The sequence below is a fragment of the Leopardus geoffroyi genome, chromosome B3 (assembly GCF_018350155.1).
Source record: "Leopardus geoffroyi isolate Oge1 chromosome B3, O.geoffroyi_Oge1_pat1.0, whole genome shotgun sequence".
Lineage (NCBI taxonomy): Eukaryota > Metazoa > Chordata > Mammalia > Carnivora > Felidae > Leopardus > Leopardus geoffroyi.
This window is the reverse complement of record NC_059337.1, coordinates 109,828,507-109,851,153: the sequence shown is the minus strand read 5'-3', so window position 1 is coordinate 109,851,153 and position 22,647 is coordinate 109,828,507. Positions and strand designations below refer to the sequence as shown.

The 22,647-nt window shown below is 44.7% G+C and overlaps 1 protein-coding gene and 1 long non-coding RNA gene across 2 annotated transcripts in view; both read right to left on the bottom strand.

Annotated features, from left to right (window-relative positions):
* Positions 1-22,647, bottom strand: part of RHOJ (ras homolog family member J) — an 85,916-nt gene that overhangs the window by 5,468 nt on the left and 57,801 nt on the right. Inside the window, exons 2-4 of the mRNA XM_045451191.1 lie at positions 20,370-20,428; positions 9,524-9,688; positions 7,098-7,193 (exon numbers count right to left, since the gene is read on the bottom strand). Of these exons, the coding sequence (XP_045307147.1) occupies positions 7,098-7,193; positions 9,524-9,688; positions 20,370-20,428 (320 nt within the window). The remainder of the gene's footprint in view (positions 1-7,097; positions 7,194-9,523; positions 9,689-20,369; positions 20,429-22,647) is intronic.
* On the bottom strand, positions 14,388-19,873 carry LOC123583965. Its single transcript, XR_006705083.1, has 2 exons — positions 15,825-19,873; positions 14,388-15,590 (listed from the first exon to the last, which is right to left on the bottom strand). It is a non-coding gene; the product is annotated as an uncharacterized LOC123583965 (long non-coding RNA).

The following is a 22,647-nucleotide window of genomic DNA, read 5'->3' as shown; positions in this document are numbered from 1 at the left end:
ACTTTCCTTACAGTTTCATCTACCCTTTGGAACAAAGTGACCTACACAGCCAAATATTTAGAACAATCTGTAAGAACGCAGGATTTGTGGATCCTTGTTTAGAGCCACATGTTATCTGTGACGTGCTTTGCCAAAACGATTTATTTTCCAGAAAAAAAATAGAGACTGAGGAATGTAAACTGAGAGAACACTTTCCTAATAGCTTTATAATAGCTCAAATTTATCATCCCAAGGCTGGGAAATTTATCAGACGTGCACAGAACATACAAGAGTCCGACAAGAAGAAATTAAACAAACCAACAGACAAACAAAACCCACGGTGACCAATCAAGTGAAAGAAAACCAACTACTTCTTCCAGGTTGTCTTTGTGGAGGTGGGACATGTTACAGAGTAAGATAGAGCATACCCTGAAAGAGTAAAGACCATGAAGTCTTCCCGGCTGTAGACGCACCTGAGAGGCACACAAATTTAACAACAATTAGAGTTTCCTGAGCAAACCTCAGGTGTCACTGGGTCACTAAATCGTTGTAAGAACTTTGCAAGGTAGGTCTGTCACCTCGTTTGCAGTTCAGAAAAGTGATGCTAGAGACGATAAGTTACTTCCGTAAGGTCATGCAGCTAAAGAAGTGTCAGAGGTTTGAATCTGTCTGTCCCCTGACCCAGAGTCTTAACACTGTGGGGATGACGCTAGCAAAAAAAAAGAAATGTGTCCGAAAGAGTAAAACTAATGAACAAAAGAGACGTTGTTTTGGAGGCAGTGAAGGTGATAAGAGAGGAAAGAAAGAAAAAGTAAGCCATTTCCTCTAAATGGAGAGGGGAGCAAATACGAATGGAATATACACAGTAAGGTGGTATCTAAAGAACCAGCTAATAACGGAGAAGTTCTCTATTTCTTACTTAAGAATTAGGAGAGGTACAGGCAACACGAAAGCCAAGAAAAAAAAAAAGGAACCTAGTGACTTGTGAGAGAAATTTTATCGTAACAAGTTGCTGAAAGAGGCAAAATGTTTCTAGGCTGGATGGATTTGCACCTGATTTTTTTTTTTAATTTTTTTTTTTCAACGTTTATTTATTTTTGGGACAGAGAGAGACAGAGCATGAACGGGGGAGGGGCAGAGAGAGAGGGAGACACAGAATCGGAAACAGGCTCCAGGCTCTGAGCTATCAGCCCAGAGCCCGACGCGGGGCTCGAACTCACGGACCGCGAGATCGTGACCTGGCTGAAGTCGGACGCCTAACCCACTGCGCCACCCAGGCGCCCCTACCATTTTTATTTAAAAAAAAAAATTTTTTTTTTTCAACGTTTATTTTTTTTTGGGACAGAGAGAGACAGAGCATGAACGGGGGAGGGGCAGAGAGAGAGGGAAACACAGAATCGGAAACAGGTTCCAGGCTCCGAGCCATCAGCCCAGAGCCTGACGAGGGGCTCGAACTCACGGACCGTGAGATCGTGACCTGGCTGAAGTCGGACGCTTAACCGACTGCGCCACCCAGGCGTCCCTTTCTTTTTTTTTTTTTTTTAATTTTTTTTTTTTTTCAGCTGATTTTTTTAAAAGACTATAAGGCAGAGATTGCCAACTCAAGGGTGGATAGATAATGTAGTGCACCGCTTCAGTGAAGGTTAGTATGGAGGGGTGGGGATTGTGAAAAACTGAAGGATACATCCCTTGTCCGAAAGACTGTTTCAACGTTGCAGTTGATGAGGAAATGCTAGCCTTGTGTTGCCAGAGCTTTTGGGGTGTGTGCGTGTGTGTGTGTGTGTGTGTGTGTTTAAGAAGTCAGAAATGTGTATCTTTATGTAAAGTGTCCATTGTTCAGTGTTGCCCTCTAAATCACATTAAAAACACACATGTGTGGGAATGCAAGCTGGTGCAGCCACTCTGGAAAACAGTCTGGAGGTTCCTCAAAAAACTAAAAATAGAACTACCCTATGACCCAGCAATTGCACTAGTAGGTATTTACCCAAGGGATACAGGTATGCTGTTTCAAAGGGGCACATACACCCCAATGTTTATAGCAGCACTATCCACAATAGCCAAAGTATGGAAAGAGCCCAAATGCCCATCGATGGATGAATGGGTAAAGAAGATGGGGTATATACATACACCATGGAGTATTACTCGGCAATCAAAAAGAATTAGATTTTGCCATTTGCAACTACATGGATGGAACTGGAGGGTATTATGCTAAGTGAAATTAGTCAGTTAGAGAAAGACAAAAATCATATGACTTCACTCGTATGAGGACTTTAAGAGACAAAACAGATGAACATAAGGGAAGGGAAACAAAAATAATCTAAAAACAGGGAGGGGGACAAAACAGAAGAGACTCATAAATATGGAGAACAAACTGAGGGTTATGGGAGGGGTTGTGGGAGGTGGGATGGGCTAAATGGGTAAGGGGCATTAAGGAATCTACTCCTGAAATCATTGTTGCACTAGATGCTAACTAATTTGGATATAAATTAAAAATAAAATAAAAAATAAAAAAAAAAAAAAACTACACATGTGGACTGATCAAAGCATTTGTGGGTGACACTTGGTTCATCACTTGCCAATGTAGTCCCTATGCTTTTTAAAAAAAAAGTTTATTTATATTGAGAGAGAGAGAGAGAGACAGAGCGAGAGAGCGAGCATGGGAGGGACAGAGAGGCAGGGAGAGAGAGAATCCCAAGCAGGCTCCATGCTTCCAGTGCAGAGTCTAAGGCGGGGCTTGATCCCATGAAGAGTGAGATCATGACCTGAGCTGAAATCAAGAGTTGGATGCTTAACTGACTGAGCCACCCAGGTGCCCCTGTACTCCCTATGCTTTAAAGGACGCCTTTTGCAGGTACTAATTTCTCTATTTGGAAGTTTTTCCTCCCTCGTCCCTAAGTTTGTCCCCCTGATAAACTTGCCTTTATCCCTCATACTTGTCTCAGATGTCAATTGCTTCAAGAAATTGTCTCTGAGTCCTCCTTCCCTGAATGTGTCCATCACTCCCCGCTCTCTGCTACCTCAGTATTAAAAGTATTCTTGGGGCGCCTGGGTGGCTCAGTCAGTTAAGCGTCCGACTTCGGCTCAGGTCATGATCTCACGGTCTGTGAGTTCGAGCCCCGTGTCGGGCTCTGTGCTGACGGCTCAGAGCCTGGAGCCTGTTTCGGATTCTGTGTCTCCCTCTCTCTGTGACCCTCACCTGTTCATGCTCTGTCTCTCTCTGTCTCAAAAATAAACGTTAAAAAAAAAATTAACAGTATTCATTCAGGTGACGTGCTGTTGTCTGCAGTCACCCTCTTCTTTTGGCCTATGAGCCCCTTGAGGCAAGGAGCTGTCTCTCCTTCATTTCTGTGACCCAGAGCCCAGTTGTGGAGTGACCGAGTTTCAAAGACCGTGAGAGAAGGAAGAAACGGCCAGCACACAAAACAAGGAGGGTAACGGTGACTTTTGCAGTCTGTAGGCAGGAATGCAACACTCCAGTTGATTAAGACGACTGAACATTGGGGCACCTGGGTGGCTCAGTCGGTTAAGCTTCTGACTTCAGCTCAGGCCATGATCTCACAGTTTGTGAGTTCAAGCCTCACATCGGGCTCTGTGCTGACAGCTTGGAGCCTGGAAACTGCTTCAGATTCTGTCTCCCTTTCTCTCTGACCCTCCCCAACTCACGCTCTGTTTTTCTCTGTCGGTAAAGTACATAGACATTTTTTTTAAAAAAGATGACTAAACATTGATTCCAGGATTTCTACAGTGATTTGGCTGCTTTAAAAAAAATTTTTAATGTTTATTTATTTTTAATTTATTTTTAATGTTTATTTATTTTTGAGAGAGAGAGAGAGAGAGAGAGAGAGACAAAGACAGAGACAGAGTATGAGCGGAGGAGGGGCAGAGAGAGAGGGAGACACAGGATCTGAAACAGGCTCCAGGTTCAGCACAGAGCCTGACACGGGGCTCGAACTCACTGACCGCAAGATCATGACCTGAGCCACAGTCGGATGCTTAACCGACTGAGCCATCCAGGCATCCCAGCAATTTTGCCACTTTAAACCCACTGGTGCATACATGTTACAAAGCCAGCAGGAAACGGGTACCAAGACAAAGAGTGAGAACAATCATAAGGAAGGTGCGGGGTGAAGAAGATAGCAGAAGGAGGCGAAAAAGGGGCCAAAGGCTGAAAAAAGGGAAAATGGCAAAGCGTTTTGTCAAGACATACCGTAGGAAGTCTGAACTTAGAAAATCATGGTCAGGTTGAATCAGATGGAATTGGGAAAGCGAATGCCCAGTGAATTATAATCTTAGAGCTCAAGTGCAGCAGGGTGGCTGGCGCATGTGAGGTGTTCAGTGAGTTATTGACAAGTGCGGCCAGTAGTAGTGTGGACACGCGCCCATGAGGAAGCTGGCTGGGGATGAACAAATGCAATAACGACAAGGAGAGGGAGGATAAAACAAGCAGAGGCGTAACGATGAATATTTATTACCAATGGATGCAAAAATATTTATGTAAATGTGGTAGACTTTTGACAAGTGTAAAGAATGGTAACTATGTATGGTATGAAAGTGGCCTTTGAAAACAAAACGCCCTTTGCGGCCAAAGAGAGGTGATAGAAGAAAAATGCTCTGGAAATGGAAAGGTACTGACCCAAAGGAATTGAATATGAAAGACCTGAACTTGCAAAGCACTTGAACTACGGGGAGAAGATGCACATTAAAGTACAGGGCTTCAGTGTATAGAAAAGAAGCCCCAAGACTCTAGGTTTCTTTACAGACTACAGGAGGGAGCAGAGGAACATGTGGGTTAAAGCAGCGTCATACCCCAGCTCTGCTGCTTTCTAGCGGTGTGACCTCAGCCTCTCTGAGCCTCAGTTTCCTCTAGGAAAGTGGAAATAATAATAGACACACCTCGGGGGGTTGCTGTGAGAATTAATTAAGACATGGCATGTGAAGCGCTTGGCAGAAAGCCTGGCACACTGCAAACACTCCGTAAATGCTAGCTGTTATTATCAACTACTTGACAGGAAAGTCAGGGAGCAGAGAGACTTAAAGCATCTCTATAATTACATGAATTGTGATGAAACAAGTTAAACTCTTGCTTGGATTTCTTCTAAATTGGGTTTCATAAGCTAAACACGATTCTCTCCGTATCCGAGAGCAGTTGCTAGGAGAAACTGGCAAAAGGCAATAAAGTGGTGAACTCAGCCATTGTTCCTAAAATAAGTACGAGACGAGATGGGAGGCTTTGGAGTGACTTCTTTTCAGAGGGAAAAACAATTTCCTAAATGAGAAGTCAGGCTAGGACACTGACAACACGATGGTGGAGATAGGACGGAAGCAGGGGAAGCGGAAACCAAGTTCACGCAGAAAGCTGGTGCTGAGCCTCTGGAACCTGCTCGTGAAAAACGGATAGCTGGGAATCACATACGATTGTTTTCGTGGCTTGATGTTTATGTACCTTTAGTGAGAGAAGTTAAGCTGAATGTTTGAGGAATAGGTAGAAGAACCTCCAGACATGCACCCATTTTACAGAAGGCAAGACTAAATGGTTGGAGGAGACAGTTTACATCATGGTCAGGTACACAGCGGTGACATCCACAGATCTGGATTAGAGTTGCTTGTGTCATTATCAGCTGTGTGAATCCAACATTTTCATCTCCCTAAGACTCTGTTTCCTTGCCTGTATGATGAGACAAACACTATCTGCTTCAGCGGGTTACCGTGAGGCTGAAATGAGACAGAGCCTGTAAAGGGCTTAGTATCCCAAGAACTCGACGAATGGCTCATACTAGTAGTTTTAAAATGACATTCACAGAAGTAGGAAGTGTTGTCTCAAGTACTTGTGAAATATCCTCATGTATTGTGTCCATATAAACATAATTCTACTTAGTTCATTTCTATTCGAGTGTATCCCTTAGTTTTGGTGCCTATAAGAAAATTTCCAGAAGAGAAACACACACATTTTTATTTATGAAGAATTTGTACATAATATTTTTCTTGGCCAGTTTAAAAGGGTGACTCCTATTCTGCCCAGGGCACGCAGTTTTGCAGGGTTAGTTACTTTAGGAAGTAAAAGAGGGGCGCCTGGGTGGCTCAGTCGGGTAAGAGTCTGACTTCGGCTCAGGTCATGATCTCAGTTTGTGAATCGAGCCTGATGCTGGGCTCTGGGCTCACAGTGTGGAGCCTGCTTTGGATTCTTGCCGTCTCCTCTCTCTCTATTCCTCCCCTGCTTGCGCTTTTGCTCTCTCTCAGAAACAAATGAAAGAAACAAACAAAAAATAATACTGGTTTAAAAAAAAAGAAAGTAGAAGCAATTTCTGAAACTTCTAGTTTCAGTCTATGGGTTTGTGACTCTATCAATGAGGAAGTGACTCAGGTTATGGAAATACGATTTAAAAGCCTCCTCTTGCATAAAACACCTCCTCTAGTGTCCATTTTAGTGTCTGTTTTTGCACACATCTTGGTGGTCATTGGGAGACAAAGATTTGGTCTAAAAAAATTCCCCATCAAAATCACCATTCGTGTTAAGCTCTCAAGAATGCAGAAAGGTCTGTGATGACAGTTTCAGCTGTGAGTTAGTTGCTATTATCTGTCCTTAGCCACTTGGATTCTCCAACTAGTTACCTTCTTTCTGGTCCACGTGAGTGCTCTAGATGCTGTTTGTGAGATAATCTGGCTTCTCTAAGTGGCTATTCATTATATGGTGAGAAATATTGAACAAATATAACCCTGCCAGATGCTAATCTAAGTTTTCCCCAAGAAAATCACTAAATACCTTTTATGGGGTCATTTAAATAAATTACATTGATAATAAGTAGTGAGATGAGTCCCTTTATTCACACTAAATACAGAACTGGATATTCTAAATGTTGCTAAATCAAATGACAAGTGCTTCAGGAGTTGAAATTCACCGTTTTTTTCTAAAAGAAAAACAGACAATGGTGGCTGGGAAGACGCCAACCAAATGGTCCCTTCCAGTGTCACTAGAACACAGGGGACAGTATGAAGCAGACACAGGATCCTTGAACACACTGCACTTTAAAGCAAAAGTCCACGTAGCTCACTCATTCCAAACCATGTACCAAATTCTTCCGTCAGCATATATTTCAAATTAAATCCAAATCTAACTGTACCGCTTTTGCAAGCTTCACACCGTGCTCGTAAGTGAGAGGTTTCTCTTTCATATACAGCAAACGGGCCAAGGTTTTGGGGTCATCGCGGAGATCAATCTGGCAAAACAAACAAACAAACAAACAAACAAACAAACAAACACCCACGCGTGATAAACTTACTTATTTTTTCAGGCTAAGTAGATATTTTAAACCGTGATATGGTAGAGATTCTCCCCCCCACCACTTTACATCTGTGAAGTTGCCGACTGACTTTTCTTTAAGGAGGTGCATACATACACATGCCCATATTACATCGAAAAAATAAAGGGATTTCTTTGTAAATGTCAACATCAGGTTTTCCATGTGCTTTCTTCTCCAAAAGCAATTCCCCCGGGGGCTAGACTCACGCTAATAATTCTGTGGTTGTTTCAGGCGTTTTTGAAATTTCCTACTTATTTTTAGATCCCACTTACAGGATCTTACAATGATTGATCAGTCTTATTACCTTGCAGTGATGGCTCATTTGATCCCAAATTATATTACTCATTTCTTAATAGTCTATTTCCTGGCTCTGAATACATCTTTGTCTTTACCCTCATGGGGATAAAGATTTGTCTCCTATGAGGATATTTTAAGGAATGTTGATGCAGACTTGGAAGGCATATCCTAAAGAGGAATTTCCAAAGGTCTACCTAAGGAACGAGCATTAATCTTTTCAAAGGTAGAACTACTTTGAAAACAGCCTGTATGTTGGGATTAGTTTTCATAATTTAATTAAATATTTTAGTTGCTTTACAATCTCACTGTGTTGGGGTGTTGGGTGGCTCGGTTGGCTAAGCATGTGACTTTGGCTCAGGTTGTGATCTCACGGTTTCTGAGTTCGAGCCCCACCTCGGGATCTGCACTGACAGTGTGGAATCTGCTTGGGATTCTCTCTCTGCTCCTCCCCCACTCCCTCTCTGTCTCTCTCTCTCTCTCTCAAAATAAATAAATAAATAAACTTAAAAAGATCTCAATGTGTATGTGAACCTATGCACACATGAATGGGTATAAGTGTGACTTTTAAAGAAAAACCGAAATATTTATACATTAGAGTACCATTTATAAGCACATTGCTCTGCTTTAGCGATCTGTGGGTTTTTTCTTTTTGGTCTATTTATTTATTTAAAAAAATTTTTAAATTTATTTTGAGAGAGAGTACATGCTCGTGGGGAAGGGGTAGAGAGGGGGCAGAGAGAGAGGGAATCCCCATCAGGCTCCGTGCTGTCAGCACAGAGCCCAGTGTGGGGCTCGATCTGACCATGACCTGAGCCCAAACCAAGAGTTGGATGCTAAACTGACTGAGCCACCCTCGTGCCCCTCTTTTTTGGTCTTGATTGTCCAATGTAGTGCCACCAGTTATAAAAGAGGTGCAAATCGCACAGAGAGGTTTATGTCCTGTCACATATTTTGGCAGCAGGGATCTGGGCTCTGTCAGTATGGTCAAACATTATCATCTGGAATTAGGGTAAAAGCCTGCTTTTAAACAATTCTCTTTCAGAGTAGAAGCATTAACTATACTCTGATTTTTGGATGTGTTAATCTTCTGTCCATATCTTCTCTAGGAAATGCTTTTACTATTTTTAAAAATTTCTCTTTTCAGTCAGAATATAAAAGGAGAAATAGAAAACAGGAACATATGAAACAGATAATAATAAAACCCTTCCATATTATTACATTTCTGTGTCTTTGGATAGTAATTTAGCAAAGAACAAAATCCTTTCAAAATTATAAGAAGTAGGAACAATCTTGAACACATTTGTGCAATTGGCTTCCTGTTGGTAATTCAAATTATAGAACTTTATTAGCTTTCAAAACATTTTAAGGCCCTTTACAGCCACAGGTTTGTTTATCTAATACATCTGTTTTTAACTTCTTTCCTAAGATCTAAAAGACCAAGAGGTTTAAAGGGAACAGAGAAGAGTGAATTTCTGTCTTTCTCCAGTGGTGTTATTGAGCTCCTGGAGTAATGTGCCCATTTGGACTTTTGGGGTCACTTTGACATCCATACCTATTCTGTGACTTTCAAACAATTGTAGGTTTCAGATATAAAAAAAAAAAAGATTAGGTAATTAGCGCAATCGATGTCTGCACCTCGTTCCTCTGGTTCAGGACTGGAGAAGGGTGTCTACTTCAAAAAGTACTTTGTTACTTAAAAATAAAGAGCAGAGGGATTAATTTTTAAAGATCACATCAAAACCTCCTCTTCGTGTAAATAGCTCTATTGTTCTTTCGACCACGAGCTAAATTATCATGCAGATCTTAGGCACGGCTACTTCTGGGGTTGATACATTAGACACACTCTTCCCTAGTGTTGGTGAAATAGGCTGTTCAAGAGAAGCCTGGTCTTTCCTTTTTTGCTGCCCTCCTGCCCTGCCCACCACACCTTGCCATCACCCGCCTCTAACCTGGGTCCCTATGAGGACGTAAGGCACGTGAGGCATGCAGTCCTTCAGCTCCGGGACCCATTCCTCCTGGACGTTGTGGTAAGAGGCAGGATTTACGACAGAGAAGCAGATCAAAAACACATCTGTGTTGGGGTAGGAGAGCGGCCTCAGCTGGTTGTAGTCCTCCTGCAAGGTAGAGCAAAGAGTTTGTACAGACTCGGGAAGGCGGGCCCTACGTGCTTGAGTGTTCTGGGCAAGACTCCACCACAGCTCCCCGTGACCTGCTCCTGCTCCCGTCCTGGGATCTGGTGGTTCCCTATAGGCATTGCTAGAAATAAAGGAGCCATCAGTCAGAAAAACACCTTTTTGCTGTGTATAGAGATTGTAAATAGCATCCCCCCCCCACACACACACAGTTTCAAAATTAAAATTTATTTATTTATTTTGTGAGAGAGAGAATGCACACGCTCACGTGCGTGTGCACCAGCGGGGGATGAGAGAAGGATAGAGAGGGAGAAGGAGAGAAGAGCGAGAAGGAGAGAGAGAATCCCAAGCAGGCTCCATGCTGTCAGGACAGAGCCTGACACGGGCTCAAACTCACAAACTGTGAGATCATGACCTGAGCCAAATCAAGAGTTAGATGCATAACTGACTGAGCCACTCAGGTGTCCCGTAAATATCTTCCATTAGGAAAAACTTAGGAAGCAATCTTTTAAGGAGCTTTAGTGAGATAATTTACATACTATAAAGTTCACCCATTTAATGTGTATAATTCAATAAGGATTATTACAGTTCCCCGTTGCATTGTGCTGTATTGAATGGAGTTGTGTTGTATTGAATGTGGATTTAAATTAGTGCGCAATCGGCTAAGGCACAGCAGTTCTCTTCTTACACAATTTTTAAAAATTCCATGCAAATTTGATTTAGAATAAGCTAGCTGTAAATGTAAAGCAAAGAGTTGCTGCCAAATCAGACGGCACAATTTTGTAGAAATATATTGGGTGAGGGTTGAGAGTTCAGAATTCGGGGTTTCCTGTGAAGTCTACCTAGAGGCCATAGCGTGGCCTAAATAATAAAATACCAGATTGATTCTTCTTTCCCCAGGTTTCAAACCAGAATATGTTCTGGTTGGAGAGTTCTGGCTTATGTAGGTTGTTTATGTATATGCTGTCAGAGCAGAAGAAGATAAAGACAAAGTAAAACATTGGAACATCTCACCTTTGGGAAAGTGTCAGCAAGTAACTTTCACCGTATGTGAAATGTTCTAGGAGGTTCCGAGGTAAATCTGCTATTTCAATATAACGTTTATATTTTCGTAGAATTTAGTAACACATAAGCCAAAAGTAATTTTATGTGTGTGTATACTTGATATTACATAAGTATACACTATGTATACATACATATCTGCACACACCACAATATGACATACTTGTCATACACACCATGGATCGTTCATATATATATGCACACTACGTACATGCATAGGGCAACCAAATCTGTATGTTCACGCTTACCACATACGCATAGGCATGTGCAACATAGCGATTCATTTACTAGGGTCCTGACTCCTCTTCTTAACATGAAAAAACATTATTAGACTCATATATGCTCATTGCAATTCAAATATGTAATCTCTAATAGTTTTTCCTCTCTTCCTAGAGGAAGCCATGGTTTAACCGTATCCTTTTGAATATTTTATATTTATTTACATATGTAAAAGACATGTGTTCATTTTATTTTTTTTTATTTTTTATTTTTTTTTAATTTTTTTTTCAACGTTTATTTATTTTTGGGACAGAGAGAGACAGAGCATGATCGGGGGAGGGGCAGAGAGAGAGGGAGACACAGAATCGGAAACAGCCTCCAGGCTCTGAGCCATCAGCCCAGAGCCCGACGCGGGGCTCGAACTCACGGACCGCGAGATCGTGACCTGACTGAAGTCGGACGCTTAACCGACTGCGCCACCCAGGCGCCCCAGACATGTGTTCATTTTAAAAAAGATAAATTGATTACATAGTTCATATTGTTGTATCCTTTGATTATATGTGTGTGTGTATACATATATATGTGTATATATATATATATATATATATATATATATATATATATATATAATGTTTATTTTTTTTTTGAGGGAGAGTGAGAAAGAGAGTGTGAGCAGGGGAGGGTCAGAGAGAGAGAGAGGGAGACATAGAATCTGAAGCAGGCTCCAGGCTCTGAGCTGTCAGCAGAGCCCGACACAGGACTCGAACCCACAAACCATGAGATCATGACCTGATCATGGTTCTGAGCCACCCAGGTGCCCCTTGTGTCCCTTGATTTTTTTAACCTTAATAGGTCATGGATATTTAAAAATATCAACCTTGCTATCTTTCTACTGAGTCTCATGATGTCTTTATAAAAAGGGAGTACACATATATATGTACACGTGTGACTAGAAGGAAGTCCTTTAGTGGGTTATGTGGCATCTCTGGTCAATGAGCATGTGCTGATCTCTGATTCTGTTTAGATACTCCAAGTACCCAGCCCACAGGGAATCAGTACACATGGCCGCAGCCATCACTCTTGCTAACACTACTAAAACCTAAGCAGAGGTGTTTATTTACTTATTTATTTTTAATGTTTATTTATTTTTGAGAGAGAGACAGAGTGCAAATGGGGAGAGGCAGAGAGGGAGACCCAGAATCTGAAGCAGGCTCCAGGCTCTGAGCTGTCAGCACAGAGCCCGATGTGGGGCTCGAACTCATGAACCTCGAGATCCTAATGTGAACCGAAGTCGGACGCTTAACCGATTGAGCCACCCCGCCGCTCCTAAGCAAAGATTTTTAGTTACCCAAACAAAATGCAGCATAAGATGGCAAGGATGCCGAAAAATCCAAGCCCTAGAAAATAAACTAAAAGAATATAAAAAAAATCACGGATCGTGGCTCATTTATCACTTTTCTATTAAAGCAAATAAGTAGGAGCTGGGTGCATTGCTGAATAAACACTGGTCACAGTGGACAGCTGGGCCCGGCCTACTGGCTGCATAGCAGCTGAATTGTGCCCGTGCGTGTGTGTCGTGTATGTGGTGGTGGTGATGGTGGGGGGGGGGGGGGTGGTGGTGACAGGGCAGTGGGGAAGTGGACAGCTCATTTCTTGTCACTCTCCCCTTCTCTTTACACAACGAGCCCTGTAACCAAAACTTCTTGCCCCTGGTCTCTGCACTGCTTTCCCTTCTCTCTGGGGCTTTCTGTTAGAGGGGAGCTGTGAGGCTGACAAGCTAAGAACTCTCCTTCCCAGGCCACAATCTACAGCTGCTCATGGTACCCCACCTGCCCTTTGCCACTTCATCTTCGCATCTGGATTGTGATAAATGGAGCAGGGACCATCCTGGTTTTTGTTTTTGTTTTTGTTTTTTTCCTCATGCCTTATTTCTACTCTGTCCACAGCGAACATTCCATAAATGCCGTTGACTGATTGGATGACACCAGGTTCTCCGCAGTGAATTGCCAACGAACACATGGCTTTTCTGTGGGGCATTGATTGCAGGGTTTTCTTTAGAATCACCTGGGGAGCTTTAAGACCATCCTGACACGCTGCTGCCTCTCTCCCCACACTCCGGGACCAATTAAATCACGATTTGTGGAGAGTGGGCCTGGGTAGCTGGGCATTCTGATATAATTGGTTGGAACTGGCATGGAGTTGAGAGCAAATGATTTGCATTATCTTTATCTTCGTCACTGAGGATGGATCAAGGGCTTATTACGAAGGGCCAGGCATTGTTTCAGGCACTTACGTGTCTTGAGTCCTCACTAGCACCGGAGACATGGCAGCATCAACATTCATATTTCAGAGAAGAGGAACGTAAGTTCAGAGAAGTTCAGTAGTGAACGAATGTCTCAGAGCTATTAGATACTGGGATGGGCTCTTTAGCCCGAATCCAGCTCCAGCTCTTCATTGTGACCCCATTATTTGTTTCAGCTCAGAATTTTAAGCAGCAGATTAAGCATTTTTTTTTTGAAAATTCAGTTATCTGGATATCTTAATACGGATATATATCTTGACCTAGGAATCTAAGAAATGTTGGACCTTCGGATATAGATCTATTTCATGGCCTGCACTTGCTAGAAGTTACCAGCAGATGGCAGCAGACACTGTATATTTAAACCCTCAACGCCAACCGACAAAATTGCACGTTCAGAAGGGTCACTACTGGATCAGGTAGGAACAAATAACTGGTGGTCTGAAAGGGTCATGTTTATCTGATTTTTTACCCAGAAGCCATCAAAGGAATTCCGCTTACATTCTGGAAAAGTTAGGAAGACCAGGGTTTGCCTGTGGGACTGTGGGTGGGCATGGGAGAGGAGTTTGGGTGTTTTTGATCATTTACCCTCCTGGCAGGGTAGCCAAGGCCCTCAGCTGAGTGACTTCTGACCTTCGCCTTTAGTGGGCTTTATCTTGCTCTGTGTTCTGGATATCTCTCCTGTGGAAAGCTTAGTCCAGCTGTGTAACTCTGGGGTGCCAGGGTGGCTTAGTTGGTTGAGCATCGACTTTGGCTCAGGTCATGATCTCACCGGTCATGAGTTGGAGCCCCTTTGAAGGAGGTTCACACCTGGACCGGCAGGACTCCCGTCGGCCCCCATTTGCCACAGGCTGTGGCGATGAAATGTGGCTGAGCGTTCAGCATTAATAAAGGCAAGTGTCCTCGTGAGATGGAGGGCTGGGTGCTGGGAGGCTGGGGGATTTGAATTTGTATCAGCTGATGAGTTTTTCTCAACAGGGCACATTCCGAGCCTGGGTTGGATGACCACATGTTGGGATGATGGGAAGGGGCTCTGGGAAATGAATCGATGGTCTAGCTGGTATTTCACGCCCCCCCCCCCCCCCCCCCATTCTCATGTCGAAGCTGAGAATGGAAGACCAGTCTTGAAGGCTTCTTGAGGAGACAAGGTGTTACTCTAAACTTGCGACTTGAGTGGGGCTCTGGAGGGCTAAAATGGGCAAGGAGGCTGGCTGGCTGGCTGGGGGTCTCAGGGGATAGGGAAGGATTTGGGGCAAGGTGGGCTCTTGAGTACTTTCCATCAACTTTACCCCAAAGGCGGGAGACTGGTTTGAAGGCAGATCTGGTGCTCTTGGATTGGGCAACTATTAAGAAACTACAGTTCAGGGACAGCCTCATCAGATGGCCAAACGCCCTCCACATGTGTCTGGAAGAGCCACGGCATGATGGCCCAGGTGGGGAGCAAAGTGAAATGATTTGACCAGTCCTCCTCAGACCTTAGGCACACTCGAGTCGTGTTAATGTGCAGCTTCTCATGCAGCAGCAGGTCTGGGGCGAAGGCCACCGATTTATTTCTGACGAGCTTCCAGGTGACGCCGATGTCGCTGGTCCAGGGACCACATGTTGAGGGACAGGAGAGTTGCACTGAGTCTCCCCTAACCCCACCGCAGCCCACACCCACATTAAATTGGATGTAGAATTCGGCTTCAAAGTCCTCCTGGGCTTAGTGACATTTATCCCAGATTTTAGCACACGTCTCGTTTTCGGATTCTCCCATCAAGTACACTCCTATCTGTCAGGCTTGGTTTGGGAAATGGGGGTAACATCCAGAGGGTGGGAGTGTAGCATAGTACTTAGGAGCATGGGCTAGGGGGACGCATTCTTTGGGTTCCAATCCCAGTACTGCCTGTGACTACTCTGTGACGCTGGGTGAGTTCTCTCTTTCTCAGTTTCTTCGCCTGTAAAATGAGATCGATAATAGTGCTTGCCCCATAGGGTTGTTTGAGAATAAAACGTGTTAGTATGTGTAGACCGCTTACAGCAGTGTCTTGGATGTATTAAGTTCTTTGGTGGTCAAGAGTCCGTCTTGTCAACAACGGCTGTAGTGTCCCTACCCTCGTTGGCTCCCGGGGCTGAACCCGAAATTAACTTTTTCTAAACTGAGTAGTAAAGAGACCCAAGGGCTTGCATACTCCGATTGCGCCTCTGAATCGATGTCTCTACGGCTCTATTTTTTTTATAATTTGAGAAGAAATCAGTTTGTGTCCTAAGGTTACTTTTACCAATAACTCGTCACGTGAGCAAACTTCTTTCACATCCTCCAAACTGCACACTTCTAAATTTTTTTTTTTTCAACGTTTATTTATTTTTGGGACAGAGAGAGACAGAGCATGAACGGGGGAGGGGCAGAGAGAGAGGGAGACACAGAATCGGAAACAGGCTCCAGGCTCTGAGCCATCAGCCCAGAGCCCGACGCGGGGCTCGAACTCACGGACCGCGAGATCGTGACCTGGCTGAAGTCGGACGCCCAACCGACTGCGCCACCCAGGCGCCCCAAACTGCACACTTCTAAAACCACGTTAAGATGCATGTGAGCAAGAAGGTTGGGTTGCTTATTGAGGAGAAACATTTGTGTTGAGGCTTTAGGCAAAGCCTAGAGTTTGTTTTAGGCAAACTTTCCATGGAGGATCCATGGAGGATGCCAGGTTCTGTGCTCTTGATGGCCCCATTGGGTCAGCCGATAGCAAAAGGGAAGGCTCGTGTCCTGCCAAGTGGACCCTGGGTTGCCATTAATGGAGCCCAGGTGTACTTGCCTCCCTGCCTGGCCACTTGCCTCTTTAAGCCCTTGGGGGCCGAGGGGCTTCAGAAATCTGGGCAGGTGAAGACAAGCAGTGTGTAGTCTCAGCTGAGGGAGGGGTGTGACTGATGGTCTTCTGTTCCCATACTTCCACGGTCACGGGTGACAGCTGAGCTGCTGGGGGCTGTGGTTTCTCCGCGTCATCCTGTGCTTTCTGACAAATAGCACTGCATCGTGTGGGGCCTGTGTGCAGAGAACCTGGGGGTTCACCCTGCTGAGAAACGGGGCTCCTGACACCAGGAGATCCTCATTCCTCCCTGGAAGTGCTGCCTTTGAGATATGTCTATCCTGGAGTTGGGTCTGAGAGGCCACAATCTGAGCAGACCTTCACCCGCGTGGCTCGTGTGCCCACCGAGAGCGGGAGGCAAGACGCCTCACTGCGGTGGCTGGTTCCGCTCCATGTGGCCGGCAGCAGGGTGGGAAGACGCCTGGCTCTGAGCCATGACCCGGGACACACCGGTCCGGCATTCCTCAGCTGGCAAATGCCCGGGCTTTGCCGCAGCGTCGCCACCCCGGCACCCTGTCGTCCCCTTAGTCTCTAATGACGCACTCGAAACGGACTGGCCTGCAAGTACGTCATGGAAAAGTTGGCTCTGGGATTCTTTGTAGCTGAGCCAAAGATCTGAGCCAAAGATGGGCCGTGCAGCACGACCTGGCGACACCTAGATAGGTTTGGCTTTATGGGCCTGGCCTTCTTGCCTCTCCAGCGTCAGCTAGGGGGTAACCTGCAGAGTCAGCCTGCGAACAATCCCTCACGTTGCCTCACTTCGTGTTTGGGATTCCACCTAATAGAGGAACTCTTTGTTTTCAAAGGATTCCACTTGAAGTCCCCATATTTGTTTGCTTCAGGGATTCGGGGCGGGAGCTAATTTTAATAGCAGCTGCCATGTGCTGGCCGTGTATGCACGTGGCTTCATTATAGGCCATCTGTGGCGAATGCTTGGCAGGCTCGTGAAGGGCCAGGAGCATGTCCGAGGAGGGCCTGGTGGGGCTGCAGTGGTGTCCGGGGCAGACTGGACATAGCAATGTGGACGGAGCCGGGTGCGACCGTTTTTGTCTTGGGCTGACTCTGAAGGCAGAAGTACTGAGTTCCTATCACTTTTCCATTCCGAACCTGTGCCTCTTGCGGTTGTTTTCATCAACGCTGACCCACAGTGAGCTCAAGGCACAGAGGAGGGACACTACTCCTTGGTTTACTCATGTAGGAAAATCGAATGATTCACAGCAAGACAGAACTCTATAGTTGGTTTCAGAGACTTATTTCCTTTTGTGCGGTTCGGGAATGAATCAGTTGGTTTTGAGATCACCTCTCTTTCTTCTTAGTAACTCTGGCCATATGAGTATGTTTGAATTAGTTAAATGTTCCTTGAGCATGTGACCTCAGCGACATTTGCTAGAATATAACTCAGGATGATGGATTATCCTGCCTGAGGCTGGGAATGGAAATTTGGGGATCATGCTTGTAAGTTAAAGCTGTTACAAAGCCTTATTGGCAGAGTTGTAGGACCATGGGAATCCACTCAGGTTAGGGTTGTTTTCTGCTGCAGCCTCTGAAGGGTGAGGAGCCATGCTTCGACCACCAAAGACTTCCAGAGTCGTGTTTCTCAAATTTTTATTGCGTACGGATCATGTGGGGATCTTAAGATGAATTTTCAGACTCAGTAGGCTGGGGGGTGGGACCTGAGAATCTGCATTTCTAACAAGCTTCCTGGTGATGCCGATGCTGCTGGTGGGTGGGCCGCACTTTGAGTGGCAAGGTTCCAGAACAGTGATTCTGACAATACGGTGTTCCGACCAGCAGCAGCAGCACCAGGAAATCTGTTAGACGTGCAAATTCTTGGGCCCCATTCCAGACCCGTAGAATCAGAAATTCTGAAAGTGGGGCTCAGGGGCTGGGTTTTAACAGGGTTCACAGGTGATTCTGACATCTGTTCAAGTTTGAAAACCACCACTGCAAAATGAATTGCACGTCACCCTTTAGTGTAACACACTCCAATATTTAACACTGCTTTACTGCTGGGAGGTCTCCCTTGAGTCTAGCCTCCCATCATGTAGCTTAATTACTCCAGATCTTTTAGGCCTTCTTGAAGTCGTCTATTAAAAGTCCTAATCATAGAATTTTAGGGCCTAGAAGGAACTTTAAGATGTGTCCTGACTCCTTTTCCCCATGCTGCACGCTCCTCTGTGAACCTTGTCCACCTTTGAGCTTTCAAAGGAACTGATGGAAAGCATTAGAGTCAAAGTCAAGTTGAAGAAGTATCTACAACCCACTTGTTGTGATATTTTATCAGTGCTCATCACTTCACCTCTCTCAGAGGTTTGGATCATTCTACTTCCTTCAATTTGGAGTTTAAAGATATTTCTATACTGCCTTAGAGCTTCAACCCCTATACTCGTGTTATTTAAAATTTTTTTCTAAAAAGGACAGCAGTGGGAAAGAATAATTAAACTCTATAGGCGCTTTTAAACAGTTTTATTGGATTTGAAATTAAACAGAGGCCTGGGGAGGTTGCTCCGGGGACAGTGAATGCACAGAAGCTAACAATTGTCAGGGGTTGCTATAGAAGAGGGGAGCGTGGGGGCACAGGGAGCTTTTCAGAAGGCAAGAGGCTTCAGAGTCAGGCAATAATCCTTGCTGCACGGAACTTTTCAAACTAGATTATATTCATAAACTCTGACTACGGGAGTGAAGGGCGTAAACTCCTCTCTCTTTCAGGCTGTGAGTTTCTGATGAATGGGGACAGCCTAATGACTCTACGACTGAATGAAAGTAGGCAAGTCCAGTCCAAACAGCAGTGTACCTCTATTGCCAGGAGGCTTTCTGGTGGAGGCACAGTTAAGCAGGAGGTGCCCGGAGACCCTTGTACTTTGACTAGAGGAGCCAAACCAATTTTCCCATTTGGGCATTTGGAGCATCCTTTCTTAGTTGAGTGTCTTGATATTGAGGTGAGAAGTCTCTTTCCCCACCCAGTTCCTGAGAGTAGCTGGCTACAACAGCCATCTGCAAACAAAGGGAAACTGGACACTCTTAGGAGTCTTGAGTCTGGTGCAAGATTTTCCAGTTCCCCACTGCCCGGGCCTGCCCAGCATCAGCCTCTGGTGTCCCACAGACATTTATACGTGGTCCTTGCAAATGCACACAGAAATCCCAAAGAGAATTCCATTTATTCTTAGTTTTCCTAGTGGAGAGTTTTCAAGTTGAGCAAAAAGACCTATCTCCAGATAATTGTGGGAAAAAGGCCCAGACAAATGCATAACTACAAAGAACAATTAGCAGGAAACTCACAGTGGGAAAGAGCCTGGTCAACGTTCACTCCAAAGGACTTAAGATGTATGAATTTGGACAGACTGAACAACCCGCTGATTTTGACCTAAATAAATGACCCAATGGTAACAAGAGCTCTATGAAAGAAATTGGGCCACGGCCATCAATTGCTTAACCACTTTGCCTCCAACCCATGAATTTATAACATTAGAAGCCTTTCAGAGTGGAGTGTGGGGTGTGAGGAAAGAAAGGTAAGGTGGCATTTTCATCTAAGTAGGGCACATGCTGACTGAATCAGTGTTGAGGGTTCTTTCTAGTCTATGGCCTTACATAATTGGTGGTTACATTCTCCAACCTGAAGGCATCTCTGACAGAGTGAGAATATTTCAAGAATCTCAGAGAATCTAGAGTCAACCTCCAGTTGTGCAGGGGTTGACCCTCACTTCTGGAAACCATTCAGGATCCTGGTTTTTCTTCTTTCCAGCACTTAATCCCTCTCCCGTGCTCCCCCCCCCCACCCCTCCACAACCCACCCACCCCCCATCTCTTTTTGGACCTTTCCACAGCTTGTTAGGCAATTCAAATAACGGCTGGGCAAAGAGTATAGCATGAAAAAAAAATAATGAGTGAAACTAATATGTATAAAATTGACTCATTAATCCTGAATCTGGCATCGGTATGGGCAGGAAGAAATTGAGACTCTTGGCAAATGTGTTATTTTGGTTACTGATAACCGTCCATCAATGAATTGTTACTTGCCTATCAACACCTCGAGTAACGTTTCTTTGAGTTAGTTTTTTTGTGATTATAAATGTTTTTACAATATGAAGAATGTGCCTTTAGTTTCACTTAGACAGACCATAAATTTGCCCCGAATGATCAGAAAATGTAATATCTGTACTGCTAGTCCCCCTGTGCCTAGCCAAATGGATCATTCTCCCCACTCCCAAACCCTTGATGAATCGAAACAGCAAAAACGTACCTGTCCTGCCGTGTCATACAGTCCGAGCAAATGTTGCTTGCCTCCCACTGTCACAGTCACTAGGGGAGAAAAGAAGAAGAGAGTCCATAAATGCGAGCTTCCATCAGAGGGTTCACATGTCTCCATGCCAACATCTTCCTGGGAGGCAAGGATAAGCATATGCCTCACCCATGTATATTCTAAACCGAGCCGACAGCATGATTTGCAAGTGAAAGGCAACCTTGGCCTGCAGTGAGAGCAGATGAGCTCAGCCAAGTTCAAATTTCTCAACTGAGATGAATATCACTTGTGCCACTAGGACACTCTGTAGGCTACTCATTGATCCCCATTAGGCCCTGGAATATCAAGATCCTGAAGCAAAAGGATGCTGGACCCTTTCTTGGTTAGGGTATTTTTTCCTTTTTTTTTTTTTTTTTTTGTTGGAGCCACCTTTCAGTATACAGAATCATGTAAGCAACTTCTCCGTTTGAACTCTCTCTGCTTCTGTCTGTCCCTGAAATATTGATTAAGCCACAAAAGCACAGAATAGTAGCCCACTGACATAGTTTAGAGTCTATAAGGCAAAGCTAATAATGAAACGAGAAGGGCTCCACCTTCATTTTAAAAAGGTTTTTTTGGTTTGGTTTGTTTTTAAATTGAATAGTCCAGTGCGTTAGCCCAACTGATTTATTACGATTTTGAACCTCAGTTGCCAGAGGAGATGTTGCACGGGTTCGCTTTCACATACCTAAAGGGTGCATATAGAGGGAAAAGTGGGCAGTTTGATTTACCCAGCAGGTTCACTGCCTTGCCAAGCAATTGTGGCCAAAAGTGAGAAGTGATATAGGGACACCCACTACTCTGTACGTGTCTGGAAATGAAATAAAGTCTCATCTTGAAACTCAACTCAGATTGAACACATGCAATGCAAAAGTAATACAATTCTCATGATGAATGAAAAGAGCCAATTTAAATTCCAGCCCCTCTCCCCTCCACCCCCCCCCCCCCCGTTTAATCTCTTTTTAGAAAAAGAAAGTAAAGTATGTGGGAGAATGTGATTTTTTCCCCCTACTTGATCAAAAAATGTGCAAATGCAGGGAAAGATGATTTTTGGCTCCTTCTACCCTTAGCTGTATAGGAAAGACAGACAGACTGCATAACAACCTTTATCACTGTATCTCCTATAGAGGCTGGCCAGATTCTCCAGTCTGCTCAGAGTTGCTGATTCCGTTATGCTGTTACTTTTATTTGTTTTCAGGTTCCCGGACTACATGTATGCTAAGTACTTCTCAATGGCTCATTCTTTGAAAAGCACTTGTTTAAAAGTGCTGCCTCCCTAGACCCCAGGAACGATTTTTCTAATCTACCCAGATCAACATGGGTTCAGCTTGATAACATGGCTGTAGCCACTGTGACGAGCTTTCAGATTGTGTTTTTAAGCAGTGAACCCCGTTCCGTGCATCCCTGGTGCCGATGCTGACAGAAGAGGGGGCATTCAAACATTTTTATTTCCTTTCATATTTCCAGAGCTTTGTTCTGTTATATTTTCCTCTTCCTGTATGCGTGGAGCCCAGTCAGATGTTCCTGAAATCTGCCTACATGGTTTCTTTAATGACCAAGTCACTACCTAGTCATGGATCAGGAATGAATGGAACAAATCCAGCCATTACAACATGGAATTTCCTGCCTCTGGTGAGCCCAGTACATGCAGGTCAGGGCCAGCTGTTCTGGAGACCCTCTCGGAGCCTCCCACGACCTCCAGGCCCAGAGCCATCTGTGGAGTGAGGCCCAGATGCCTAGTTACCCTCATGGCCCCTTTGGGCCCTGCATATATTCCCAAGCAATGGCACTGACCTTTGTCATGGGGGCGCTGTTGGGGTTTCCCTCCAGGCTGCTTTCCCTCAGGCCCCACCCTTCTCTCTCTGGGTACCTTTGACTGCAGGGACTTGTACCAGGCCTGCGTGAGTGCCAGCCCAGTGAGTTTGGACTGTGGAATGAGAGTCTGGGCGTAGTTTTCCCTTCTGTCTGTCCTTCTCTCACTCAAGAGTTGATCGGGTTCCTAGACCATGCTCAGTGTTGGGTGTGGAAAGACCAGATACAGTTCCTCCTGTCATGGGGCCTGGGGAGGAGGGGTTTAGTGGCAAAGCCTGGGCACCGCGCAGTGTAGTAAATGCTATGTCAGAGGTAGCATGGAAGGGTGTGGGAGCACACGGCGGGGGTATTTCTGTATCACTATGCATGTGTGCATGTGTGTGGGTGCTCGCGGCGTGTGGGAACATGCAGGGGGCCCTACTGCATG